The 13,428-nt window shown below is 40.3% G+C and overlaps 1 protein-coding gene across 1 annotated transcript in view; it reads left to right on the top strand.

The window, feature by feature from the left end:
• The window catches only part of RFX4 (regulatory factor X4), a 98,387-nt gene extending 85,558 nt beyond the window's left edge, over positions 1–12,829 (top strand). Inside the window, exons 17-18 of the mRNA XM_075521802.1 lie at positions 1,719–1,857; positions 12,557–12,829. Coding sequence (XP_075377917.1) covers positions 1,719–1,857; positions 12,557–12,829 — 412 coding nt within the window. The remainder of the gene's footprint in view (positions 1–1,718; positions 1,858–12,556) is intronic.
• Positions 12,830–13,428: the final 599 nt, after the last annotated feature.

Raw genomic sequence — 13,428 nt, 5'->3', positions numbered from 1 at the left:
GTTGAAGGAATTAAAACACAAGATGTCTGCCCACCACAAACAGTGTGCAACAGCTCCATAACATAGCCATTCCTCTCTCCCCCACTCTCCACAGAGAAACTATCAAAGTTGTATTATGTGAACAGAAGCTTGTCTGAGGTAGATTACGGAAACCACTCATACTTACAGCTAAGAACAAGTGAATATGAGAATGAGAGCTCAATGTTGAACAATGAAGATGGACATAGAGCCTTATGTCCTGAAAATATTTTTAGAAGAGGTGCTCTGCTTTCATTTTGAATCTGTTGGATTGTCTGGTATAAAACATGACATGGTATCTCTAAAATACCATCATATGATCAAAAGAATAACAGAAGTTTAAACTATACCCAGTGTAAAAGTTACATTGAACTTTCCAGAAGAAGAATAAGTCTGTACAAATAATTGTCTTCTCTCTCACACAATTAATTGGTTACTTTGTTTATCATGGTTTGTGTTTAATTATGTTTCATCGAGCAGGTCCAGAGGAGGACCACAAAGATGATCAGGGGGCTGGAGCACCTTCCCTGTGAGGACAGGCTGAGAGAGTTTGGGTTGTTTAGCCTAGAGAAGAGAAGGCTTTGGGGAGACCTTATAGCAGCCTTCCAGTACTTAAAGGGGGCCTACAGGAAAGATGGGGAAGGACTCTTTATCAGGGATTGTAGTGATAGGACAAGGGGTAACAGTTTTAAACTGAAAGAAAGTAGATTTAGATTAGATATTAGGAAGAAATTCTTTACTGTGAAGATGGCGAGAGACTGGAACAGGTTACCCAGAGAAGCTGTGGATGCCCCGTCCCTGGAAGTGTTCAAGGCCAGGTTGGATGGGGCTTCAAGCAACCTGATCTAGTGGAAGGTGTCCCTGCCCATGGCAGGGGAGTTGGAACTAGATAGTCTTTAAGGTCCCTTCCAACCCAAACCGTTCTATGATTCTATGATTTCAATAGCATTATTTTAAGAACCTTTAAACTTCTGTGCTGAATTAGCATCAAATGTTCGCATGGCTACACAAAGATGGGGAGGTTGCAGAAAGTGTCCATGCATCTTCTGCTAGCGAATGGCCCAAATAATGGTGGCCAACAAACACTGACCCTACAGTTTCTTATAGCTAAGGAAACTGCTCCCTCCTTTACCCCTGGCTGTCCCTAGACAAGGGGTTGGGATAAAAAAAGAAAATAGGCGGGTTCTCCAACTGCAAATCCCACTCTATTCTTGAGTCAGCTGTGCTAAAGCTGTACGTTGTATGCTTCAGATGCAAATTAATACATCTCTCTCCCTCCCAAAAATAGGAACATCTGACCCCAGTGCAAGGAGATAGCTGAACTCCACAGTGTAGTTCTTTAAGTAAAATCTTACCATACTTCCTCAGCCTGGATAGCAATTTACTAGGAACATGGCAATAAAATAATAATAAAAGGGGAAGACACCTCCTCCTTAGCAAGTGCACAAATGAGTCTGCAATTTAAAACTAGTCACAGAAACGTGCTGAGTCTCTCTATTTGTTGTTGTGCTGAACACATAATTTCACTAAGTGGCATCTGCTTCCCAACTGAGCTGGGAAATATCTTTTTTTAAAAGGTTATTTAAAATATCATTCTCCTATTCGAAAAAGTGCAACTGTATGTTCTATAAAAGTTATGGAATTATTAGTGGGAATACAATTATTATGCATACTAAATAGTGTTTTTAAATGGATTTTAGATACACAGGAAGTTACAACTATGGTAGCTATAGCAACCAGCATCCCCATCCAATGCAGAGTCAGTATCCATCCTTACCACACGATACTGCTATTTCTGGACCACTTCACTACTCAGCTTACCACAGAAGCTCTTCACAGGTAAGTTGAATTTATTACTTGACAATGCTTGCTCTAACATTTTAAGTAAAATTGTGCTTGTAAATTTATCAGAATATTAGCTGTCTGAATCAATAAGCTGTCATCGCTCTAGTCATTGATGGTCCCTAAGGTTTTTCTTTTCTAATATTACACAGATATCTTTTCATTTTGGTGGAGATTATTTTATCAGAAGTAGCTTTAGATTGTGAATTTAAAGTACTAACTCTAAAATCCAGCAGTCTGGATCATAGAAGGTGTTTCTGTGTTAAGGAGTAGGTAAACCAAAAATGAATATAATTAATTGTATGTTTCTTAAGTGTTGGGAACAGGAGGAGATTCCTAACAAGAAATAAAAGTGTTTTCATAGAGTCGAAAGAAGATGCAGAGGCCACAGAGAATTCTTCTGGGGCCTCTGCTTTTGAGAATATGTACGTTTAGGAATTTGTCAAAATTGTGAGTTCTGCATATAGTTTGAATAACTTCAGGACGCCACTGCAAAGAGGTTCTGTTTAATCTGTATGCTATAGCCTCCTAATATAATGCTGAGAAATGATGTCAGTAACTATTTCAGGACTATGTCAGTTCACAAAACTGAGCCAGTAGGAACCAGCACAGATTAAGTGTGAAGATGATATCTGGCAACAGTTCAAAAGTAGTGCTACCGTAGGAGGGCTTTAGTACATCATGCAACTGGTGCTTCCCCAGTGTAGGAAGCTGCTCTCTGAGGTCTCTGCTGGAAGAGGGCAGGTACAGGCAGGAGGAGATGGCATTGGGGTATTCCACCCACATGGTACCTCTTATGCTTTATCTACTGGAAATTTACACAAGTATATTAGGCACCACCATGCTTAACTATTGTCACTGGACTGGAACAGTTTCATACCAGATGCAAAGATGTGAATTTGATAGTGCTTTGGACTAGAACACACGAAACCTGCATCTCATTCTGGTCTTTGGCATCAGTCTGCCAGGTGATCTCAGAGTAGTCATTTTTCTTTTTTATGCTTCATTTTCCCTAGCTGTAAGATAAGAATAACGGTATTGATCTCCTTAAAGCTTTTTGAGATCTAGTGGGAAGATTGTCCTATGCAAACTTGATATGCTCATTTCGACTAGCTCAGCAATGGCTCCCTAGCTTATGGAAAGAACAAGTCTACAACTTCTCACCCACTTGTGTAGCACCTGCTCCATGAGACTACATGAGGTGTCAGGATTTGTTTGAGGGTTGTTGCAGCTGCTGTATCTTCAATAGGAACAGTGAGTGAATGTTTAAGTACAGTGTCCTGTGATAGGTTTGTGTTCATTGGTTTTTCAGTACAGGCCTTACCCTGTTATCTCGAGATTTTTTCTAGATTTTTTCCATTCATCACTTTTTGACTTAAAATTGGCTCACCAGTTTTCTTTACTCTCTCGTATCCCTTACTGCAGAAACCCCACAAGTGCTGGTTCTGAAATGGTCTGTAAGGCCATGAATCTGTGTGTAAAACAGAGAATTAGGCTTTTACTGTGTAGAAAAGTTATCACCTGCACAAAGAGTTTCTTTCTACCCTCTGACAACTGCCTGCCACACTGACATAGACAGCACAACTTAAGCAAGAAATAAATAAGGCAAATCCAGACCAACACATTTTTAGTTTACTCATGTCCTGGGTAACATGTTATATGTAAATAGTAACACACATTAAAATAATGCAAATATTTTGCATACTGTAGTAGGCTGTCTCTACAAGTGCAGATGTCAGATCATCCTCTCTTGCTAGCCCTTGAACTGTCCTGTAAATACATGAAGAACACCTACATTTTAATGACCACACTTGAGAGCAAAATTATTTCAACTTGTATTTAGCATGTTCCTCCTCATGCTGCTTGTAAACTGAGATGGAATCTCACAGCAGGACACAGATAACAAAATCCTATCAATGAGCTCATTCTGTATTGAAAGGAGCTACAAACCGAAACCTTACTTTCAAAAATAATCTAAAAATCTTGAACAGTTTAATATGGAATTTGCTGACATCCTTTTTAAAGCTAAGTGAGATTCTGTAAAATGCCTGCACTGATAAGTCCTTTCTTAGCTACTTTTAACCAAAAAAGTTCATGAGATGTCCCTAATAAGATATTGGGGAACTACTATGATTCTATGATTCTACTCTTTTTCTAGTGGACTTTCTGAGGGGAACATGGTGCAAGGAATTGCAATAGGACATTGCAAAATCAAAATACAGGAAGCCAAATTTGCATATAAACAGCTGCCACTATACTGAAACCGGAGGAGATGCAATGTGTATGGCTGTGGTAATATAATCAGTTGAGAAGAGGAGGCATTGACCGTAACTCTTCAAAAGAAGTCTTTGTTATAATCTACATTCAGTCCAAATATAGAACTCTGGCTCAACTTTAGCTAATATTCTATCATGCTCTTTAGGATAGCGTCTAGGGATTAACTCCTAAGAAAAAAAAAATCTGTGTGTGGGGTAAGTTCTCCTCTGCAAACATGGATTCAGAGAGAGACCTTGTCCCAGACAGGGGTCTGAGCCAAAACAGGCAATATGTAATTGAGGTGGGTTTTAGGCTGCAGCTATAAATTACTATTTTGGTCTCGAGGAACACTATGTCCAACCTCTTTCTGTGGAAGAGAATGACATAGTCCAAGTTTTATCAGGTCAGTTATTTTGAGGCTATTTTCCACGCCAGAGAAATGTTCCTAAAGAAAAACAGAGAGTTGTGCTTGATTTTTTGTTCATTTGTTTAGTAGAACTTCAAGATGGATCATTTCACAGATACAATTTACAGACCATCAACAAAAAAAGTGAAATTGGAGCAAAGGGGATGGAGGGAATAACTTTTATTTGGTGAAAGTAGGGAACTGAACAGCTGGCAAAGGGAAAGGGAAGGAAATGAGTGACCCTTTAAATTGTATTTGCCAACGTGTAGCATGTTGATCCCAACCTGACAATCCAATGATGGTTGCATTGTATTAATTTTAGGATATCTACTGTGGTTTCGTTATTGGAATCCTTACAGTGGGGATGTGCTGGGGAAGAACTCATACAGCTGTAGATCTTGTACTAGGTACAGCCCTTGAAAAGTGTCGGTGGGGGTCCCAAGCCAAGCCTAACTCACCTGACCAGTAGCAAGTCCATGTTAGCGAGAGGCTTCTGGATAATTTGAATCCCCTAGTGTTAGAGGAAATGAAACAGCAGTAGCTGCTAAGGCCAATACTGCTGAAGCACCATGTGTCACAGCTGCATGCTCACTCACACCCTGTCCCGTAACAGACTGGTGAGAGCCCTTGAGGTTATTGTTATCTCCCATCTCTGAGACAGTCTTGGAGCTTACCTTGGCTCACAGAGGAATGTGGTAAGTGTCTTGTGACTTCAGGCTAAATAGAAATTTTGATAAGTAGCTCATAGTTTCATAAAGATCAGTGGCTCTCAGATGGACAAGAACGCAAAAAAATTGAGGAGATGGCTTGTAAAAAACTTTATAGGGGAGTAAACGTTCTGCTGAAGTAATATCTGCAGCTACTAACCCAGCATAAGCCTGAAACTGGCTCCTTCTGGCAGTATAGGCTGACTAATTCCCGCTGATGGCTAAGAGTATTTTTGTTGACAGGGACAGTCTGTTCAAACCTTGGTTTTAATCTGAGTTGGTTTTTTTCTTCCATCAGCATCTGTGAATAGTTCTCAGAACAGTTGCTTCCTTGTAACTCCAGGCCTGATTGCTCATTTCTTGACTTGGCTTACTGGCCAGGAGCCTGGCACACAAATAAAGATAAATAGTCTACAGATTGATTTGTTACTACCTAATTCTTTAAGCCATAATGCAGAAGTGCATACAATCCTATAATTCTACTCCATCATCATATAGAAGGGAACTGCATAATGTGTGTACGTAAACACATCTATACTGATACTATGTTTCGTCAGTTCTCTGCCTCTGCAGTTTTATGTACCAGATACCAGGGTAGAAAATAGACAACTCTGTCTAAAAGCCTCTGAGCGTTCTTATCAACCTATGTTGAGTTTAGCAGAGAGGTACCCCCTTCAAAGGTAACCCCTTCACAATGTCACTGCCTAATCCACCTCCACAATGTACGTTTGACTGGCTTTTGATCACAGCTTTTGTCTGCAAGTTTCACCCTGGCTGGACAGGTTTGATCCTCTTTCAGGCTATCCATAAATATTTCAATTCATATCATTCCACCTCTTCCTTAAACACAAAGTAATTCATGCTGCAGTAATTTTTCTTTGTAAATTACAAGGATAACACTTTTAGTAGGAAGGGTAATTAGAGAAATCTGCAGCAGTATATATTTTTATATTTTAATATATCTGGTAACATATAAAGAGGCACATCATATGAATGTGCATCACTGTACATGCAGTATAAAAAATGGCAAACATACGATATATATGTGTATGTACCCTAATGCATGGCTGTAGTGAATCATATTGTAGGTCCATTTATCCAGATTCTATCTCCAGCAATGGCCAGAAACAAATGTGTGGAGGAAAAGTCTTAAAAATAGGGTAAGTAGAGGGTGGTCCTTTCTCCAGCATAGCCACACTGTCTTTGGTAAGAGCTGAGCTAGGGACATCCTGAGTAGGAAGCAGCCACTGGACTGTTGTATTTGGTAGCAAACCGCTCTCCATTGCCCTGTCTTTGAGTTTTTTAGTTCTTTTAGCTTTTTTGTACTTACAGACTTGGGGATGAGTTGCATGAAACATATATTCTCTTGTTAATTTTAAGTCTGTTATCTCATAATTGCATTGGGTGCCCTATGTTTTTTGGGTGATGAGGAATAGGGAATATTTATTCCCTATTTATCTAATCTCGCCATTCAAGACATTATAGAGCTGCATCATTCCTCTCACCTCCTTCCTGTCATCTCTTTTCCAGACTTCAGAGTTATCATCTGTTTAGTTTCTCTTGTGACAGATGCTCTATCCACAGGAGTTAGTTATCTAAGGACTGCATGTGCACTGCAGGGCAGGCATAGTCTGGGGAGCGTGCGAACATCCTATTCTCTCAACTGTGCTGAGCAGGGAACCTGCTGGAACTGCAGCTCCCCTCCAGCCTTTCTGTGCAAACCTGATCTCCGAGTAGGCAGGAGGGACTCAGTGAAGAAGCTTCCAGATCAGCCACTTAGATCTGGAAGTACTCCTAGACCCTGCACTGCATGCAGCCTTACTTTACCTTTTCTTCCTTTGCACTTCCAAAATGGAGCAACCACCTCCAAATGGAGCAACCATCTCAGGGGGAGGTACTTAACAGAGAGCCATAGAAGTGGCATAGCAGTGTTTCCCTTTTTGTTCCTTGAGATGCAGTTCACACCTTAAAGATAAGCTTTTTTTTTTTTTTTTCCCCTTCTGCTTTTAAGCTATCTCCTGGTGCGCTTAGGAGCATAGCCAGGGTCAGCTTTTCCTGAACTGGGGCTTTGTCCTCAAGAGGCACTAATCAACTTCTGGGACTGGGAGGAGCACATTTGTATCAGCAAGTCCTTGCACTGCTGTTTAGTTGTTGACAGACGGGGTTTATGAAGAGCATAGTTTACTTCCATGATCTGGACAGCACAAACCAGTCTGGAAAAATGCTGCAGTAGTACAATCTGCTGTTATGCGGTAGACTGGGTGTGCACCTCTCAGAGGCACACAGTACAGTATTTGGGCCATAGTTAAAAGGAGCTTTAAGCAGTGTTTGACTCTCCTAAACTGCTCTGAGGACTGCAGTGGGCTTAAATAACTTCCCATAAATGCCCTATGAGTTGCAGCACCACTTGGTTTCTCTGTGCAGTGCTGTATGCCACAATTCTACCCAACCATGTCCTCCCTTCATACACCTCTACAGCAAGATTTACATGGGGGCAGTACTGGAAGAAAGTAGTAACTGGTTTTTGTTACAGTGGGGGAGCCAAAGAAATCCTCTCCCAGATGGAGCCCCTGCCCTAGTGTCCATTCACATTGTTCTGGCACATCTACTTCACAAAAAAAAGGGGAAAAGTTCTTGTCTCTCCAGAACATACGCAGTATAAGCTCATGACTATATCAATGCAGTAAGAATAATATACCCTTCCCAATAACCATTCTGTCATCAAACAGCTAGTAATGACAGAAAGAAAAAAATACTGTCCAAATCCCACCCATGCAACAAGAATCATTGTTCCTAACTGTATGGCTTCATAATGGACTTGAGATTGTTAGAATGTAATTGAAGTAATTATGTACTGAATGCAACAGGAAACAGATGTCTTAGCGTCTTTTAAAATAATTACAAATAACATTTTCATACAGCTCCAAATGCCACTCCCAAAAGTACCAAAATCACTTAGATTGACTTGAAAGTTTCACCCAACCTATTTGACAGACTAATATTCAAATTAAGGGTTATAAAAATGTAATCAATCAATAGTTTTGATGATGTCATTTTTTGAGATTTTAAGCATATTTTTATGAAGTTAATTTATAGACAGTTCTTCACAATTGTTATAATTTCTGGTATGAGTTATTTGCAAGTCCTAAAGTAGTGGCTAACGTACACCATTAACTTACAGGATTCTGTAAAAGTGTGAGCTAATGCAATGTGAAGTCAGAGCCACATTCATAAGGAAAATATTTTGCTGTTTGGACAGAGACACCTTTCACCTCCATGCATAATCAGTCAGTGAGTTGAGGATAAGAATAAAGAGATTATTCTCCATCCTCACACTACAGGAACTCAGTCTTCACTTCATGGGAGGACATATTTAACATTGTATTTTCTAAAATAATACTAAAAGAAATTTAATTAATTTTACATTTTTGGGCAAGGACTTAACAATAATCTGCTCAAAGTCTCCCAGACTTAAAGGGCTTCTTGTCTAGGTCTAACAGCAGCAGTAGCAGCAAGTGTGAGTTAACCCAGAAAATGGTAATTTCCTGTCAAGAGCCCTCCAACAAACGTCGCTTTTATATCTGGCAAAGATCACTAGGCCCCAGTGTTTTGAGTTCAGCATGCTTAAGCACTCTTCATTAAACCGGATGTAGAGTGTGAAAGGTGATTCAGGCAGCATGGGCAGGCATCCGCCCAGATGGCTATACTTTGGACACTCCAACAAGGCTGAATAGATGCTTCATTGGGTGAGTTAATAGTCAGGCAGGGGCCAATGAGTACTTTAAAAATATTGTCTTTCAATAGTCTCTTCACTGTAGGGAAAAAGAAGTCACTGACTCATTTGCGATTAGCTGACCTACCATTACAAAACTTTCCATCTTGCATTCAGTCATAACAGAATTTATTGTAAAATACTAGATATTTAGAGTCCATGTTATTTTCAAGCAATTATTCTTTTTACATTCATGACACATTCATAAACACAGCTGCGTCGGGTGTGCTTGATGAAAAGGAAAAGCAGCACACTGTATCCTGTCCCCTCGCGCACAGCCATTAGCCCTGTCCTCTTAGTAAGCCTTAGCATGGCCTCTTGACTGCAGATAGGAGGAGAATTATCCTTCCTTTTCAGTGCATCCTGAAGTTCATTCCAGGAGCCAAGGTTTCATTCCCCCAACAGCACAGGTTTAGGTCCAAACTACATAAAAGACATTATGTGGCTTCTCCACGTAATGCCTTGTACAACCAGGAGATCTACCACAATATTCCCAGAGTTCATTTTGTTCCTCTTGCTCATAGATGAAAGTTTTGCAGTTTACAAATTATCAAGTAGCAAATTATCCTGGCTGAAGCCAGGGCTTTCTCTTGGCATTTGTAAGGGGTATGAAAGCAAGTAATTCTCCCCTGTTATAAGTCACAACCTCAAAGGAAAATTGCACTGAGTCAGGATGGCAAAGGATTCTGTTATAGTTAACAACAGAGTAGATCAATTATCACCTTGGGAAGAAGACAAGAGATAATCATTGGTGTATTATGGCAAAAGTCTAGATTAATCTTGTGGTAACTATATTCTTTAATACAAGAATCTACAGTGACTTCAGGTATAGATCAATGAGTAATAAAGGCAAAGACTGTGATAATTGGTATCCAGTAAAGCACTACTGAAGACAAAGAAGAATGTTTCTAGCTTGGCCCACATCTTGCAGCTCCACAGGTGACATACAGAAAACAGAAAGTTAAAAATTTATTGTTTGTGTGGTGTGGTTTTTTTTCCCATGATCCATCCTGGTCCTGACTCCTACCATCTCAAAGCATTTTGCACACAGTCATTAGTGGGACATTTGAGATCAGCCAGGAAAAACAACTTATGGATTTGACAACTATGGAAAAAGGACTTTTATTTAACTTGAGCCAACCTAACTAATGGATTACATTATGTAGCAGGAGGAAGAAAAGAGCCATCTTCTGAGGACTGCTCATCTTCTGTCTTAAATATTTATCTCAAGGTTTGATAAATTCTTCCGGTGGCTGTAGACAGAGCACAGATTACTTACTTTTGTTAAATGCCTGACTTTTTGATAACTAAAGTTAGGTGAGATGAATTCAACTCTGAAGCTATAGCGAATCACAAGACAACTTGTTTCCTCTGTATTCATTATGGTTCATTATTCAGCTTTGTTCATGAAGATGTTCAGGCGAAGGCAGTCAGCAGGCACTAGCATGAAAATGACTTTCGTGTATTGCCGGTGCAGAGCAGGAAAGCAGCATCCTAAATCTATTAGCTAGTCTCCCAAACATTAAAAATACGAAAATTGTTCACCTTTTTCTGGAACCTCTTATGTTTACTTAGAATACTTGCAGGTTGGTCGTCTTTTGACAGAGTGCCCTGTCTTTAATTAATGAGTTAAAGGAGAGAACCATGATCCTAAATTCAAATCACCTCATTTAAAACTTCAAAGCTTGAGTTTCATTGTTGCTGGGCAGTGGCAGCTCTTATCTTCAGCAAAAGCTTCTGGAAAGCCAACAAGCCTGAAAACTTGATTCTTCTACAAAGGAATATAAGGCTTTCTGCGGTCAGTGCCTAAGCTCTGCTGAATTTTCCTACTGAAAAGCCTTTCTCTGAGGTGAAGATGGAAATTCAGATGATCTTGTATAGACTCGTTGCCAGTGTTGCCAATACAGCTTATTCTGATAGCTGTATTAGCAGTACCAGTTGATGCGTTGATGTTCCAGTACGGTGCTGCTATTTACCAGCCTGTTTCAGCAGCTGATTGCACAGGTAAATCCATAGTTTCTGTGGCGATGAGAAGTATATGCTAAATAATGCATCGTATGGCTCTGATGTCTTCCCTCTCATCCGCTAACTGGCCTGTCTCCCCAGGACACGGTAGAATATGCTAAATCACTAACTACCGCATGTTGGTCAAAAATAGTCTTCTCTTTCTCTCTAATTAGGAGTGGCCAGTGTGTGGCTTTTGAGCTGCCTGAGGCTTGTGAACTGTTTGAATATGTTTGCCAAGGCAGGGCTGCCTTCCTGGCTGTGGTCTGAAGGGAGTCAGCAGAAACTCCTCATGGAGACATTGCTGTAATTGCCTTGGGGACCCGCTTATGCAACTGATTAACCCCAGCCCCATCCAGCAGTGGAGTAATGTAATGAGACCTTTGGGGAATCACTGCCATTTCCCTCCTATGAACAACTATGGCAGCTCTTCTCTTCATGACCCTCCAAAACATGGGGAAGAGGTTTTACAGTCCTCAGCCATATAAAGTTTTCACATGCAGCTTGCAAGGTTTATAAGCATCAGAAGAGGTGATAGTCCTACTTTGGTGACAGCTTGCTAGTTAAGGAAATACCACATATCAAACAACCCAAGATTAGGAAATTTTAAATTATGACACTTTTTGTAGAAAAGGTATAAAGGTGTAAAATATAGAAGCTCTGAAGATACATGGCTGGTCAAGGGAAACAGAGATCCTAACCGTTTCTGTGATACAGATGGATAATAGGAGGGAAAAACAGGGAGCCATTTCTTAGGCACAGCACACAGATGATCTGCTCCTGTAAGACAGGCAATAAGATAAATACATTATAAGCAAGCACTCATAAGCAGTTTACTTTCTGTTGCTGGGCAGCCTGTGGCTATAGAGGGCAAAAGCTGTTCTGTGTTTTCCTGCCTATCCTATCCTCAGCACATCTTCTCCTTAGTGGGAGGCACTTGTTGAACTACTTTGATTTCTGGTTTCCAACTGTCACTGTGAACAGCTGGGGAATAGAGAGATTCTTCTGCCTGCCTCTTTTCACAAGTTCTCCAATTAGCTGCTTGCTCTGAGGCCAGACTATACTATTTTTCTGCAGAAACTGGCAGGATGGCTTGTGAACATTTAAAAGGGAAGGCACCTTTCCAGTAAAAAACGATAGGTTTGCTCTCCTCCCTTAAAACCCAGTTGAGTGAGCAGGAGTTGGGACATTTTATACTCTGTTTTTTACTGAATAGCAAGTTTCCAAGTAAAAGCAGTGAGAAAAAGATTAGACTAATTCAATTTATTTTTCGGCTCACAGATATGCCTGCCAGTACCTAGCTCTTCAATAGATTAATTCAATACTTAAATGCAGTGACTGCTTTGCAACTTTCCCTGACACTTTGGTTTGACTGCAGGCACTAGTTATCTGATATTCCACCTTTAGTATGTTACCTAGTTGTTGGAGGGCTGCTAATTCATATGATTTTGGTTTGTTAAACAGGGAATTGTGATACCACCAGCCCTTATTTTAAAATCAAGTGTGTGGTAGATAATTCTTTAACTTGTTTTTCTTTTTTCTTTATTGTAGTACCCTTTCAACAGCCCAACATCAAGAATGGAGCCCTGTTTGATGAGCAGTACTCCAAGGCTGCATCCCACACCAGTGACTCCTCGCTGGCCGGAGGTCCCGGCCGCAAACTCCTGCTACACGAGCCCATCCATGCACTCCACAAGATATGGAAATTCTAGTGACATGTACACCCCCTTGACTACACGCAGAAATTCTGAATATGAGCACATGCAACACTTTCCTGGCTTTGCCTACATCAATGGGGAAGCCACCACAGGTTGGGCTAAATGAAAATGACTGGTATCACCTAAGCCCATATACTTAAAACAGTTCTAAAACCTTCATGTTATGTGGGACTTTTCATGGACGTTCTTCAAGGCAGGTGAAGATGGAAAAGATCCTGGGCAGATAAACGTAGTTCATAACGTGGGCAGATTGCAGACCAGTATGACTGAATGTTCCTGTAGCTGAAAAAGATTTTTGTGCTATTCTAGACCACTTCTGGGGCCAATCTGTGCCTTTTTTAATTCTGGCATGTGGGCCAACCCTGTGTGATGTCAGTTTAAGTGAGCCATTTTTGCCCCCCTCTCTTATTGACAAATGTTAATGAGTCTTACAAAAAAAGTACTGGAAGGGGACCTATTTATAATTTGAATTAAAGACAGGAAATTCACCCTCAGCAAAACTCTGTCATCTGTTCGTCTTTTAAGCTCTTAATGCATTCCTTAAAAACCATTCTGCCAAGTCATCACTTGTTCATATCAATTCCTCTGTCTGGCTCCTTAAAAGATATGTGTTGTTGTAGGTTTCAGTTTACACCTAACTTTGTATATTGATGCACCTTTCTATTGATCCAGTAAGTTTGATCTTTACAAAAGAGAAGAAAAGAC

This window comes from Mycteria americana, chromosome 1 (genome assembly GCF_035582795.1).
Source record: "Mycteria americana isolate JAX WOST 10 ecotype Jacksonville Zoo and Gardens chromosome 1, USCA_MyAme_1.0, whole genome shotgun sequence".
Classification (NCBI taxonomy): Eukaryota; Metazoa; Chordata; class Aves; order Ciconiiformes; family Ciconiidae; genus Mycteria; species Mycteria americana.
Note: the sequence above shows the minus strand (reverse complement) of the source record. Positions and strands in the feature narration are given on the sequence as shown.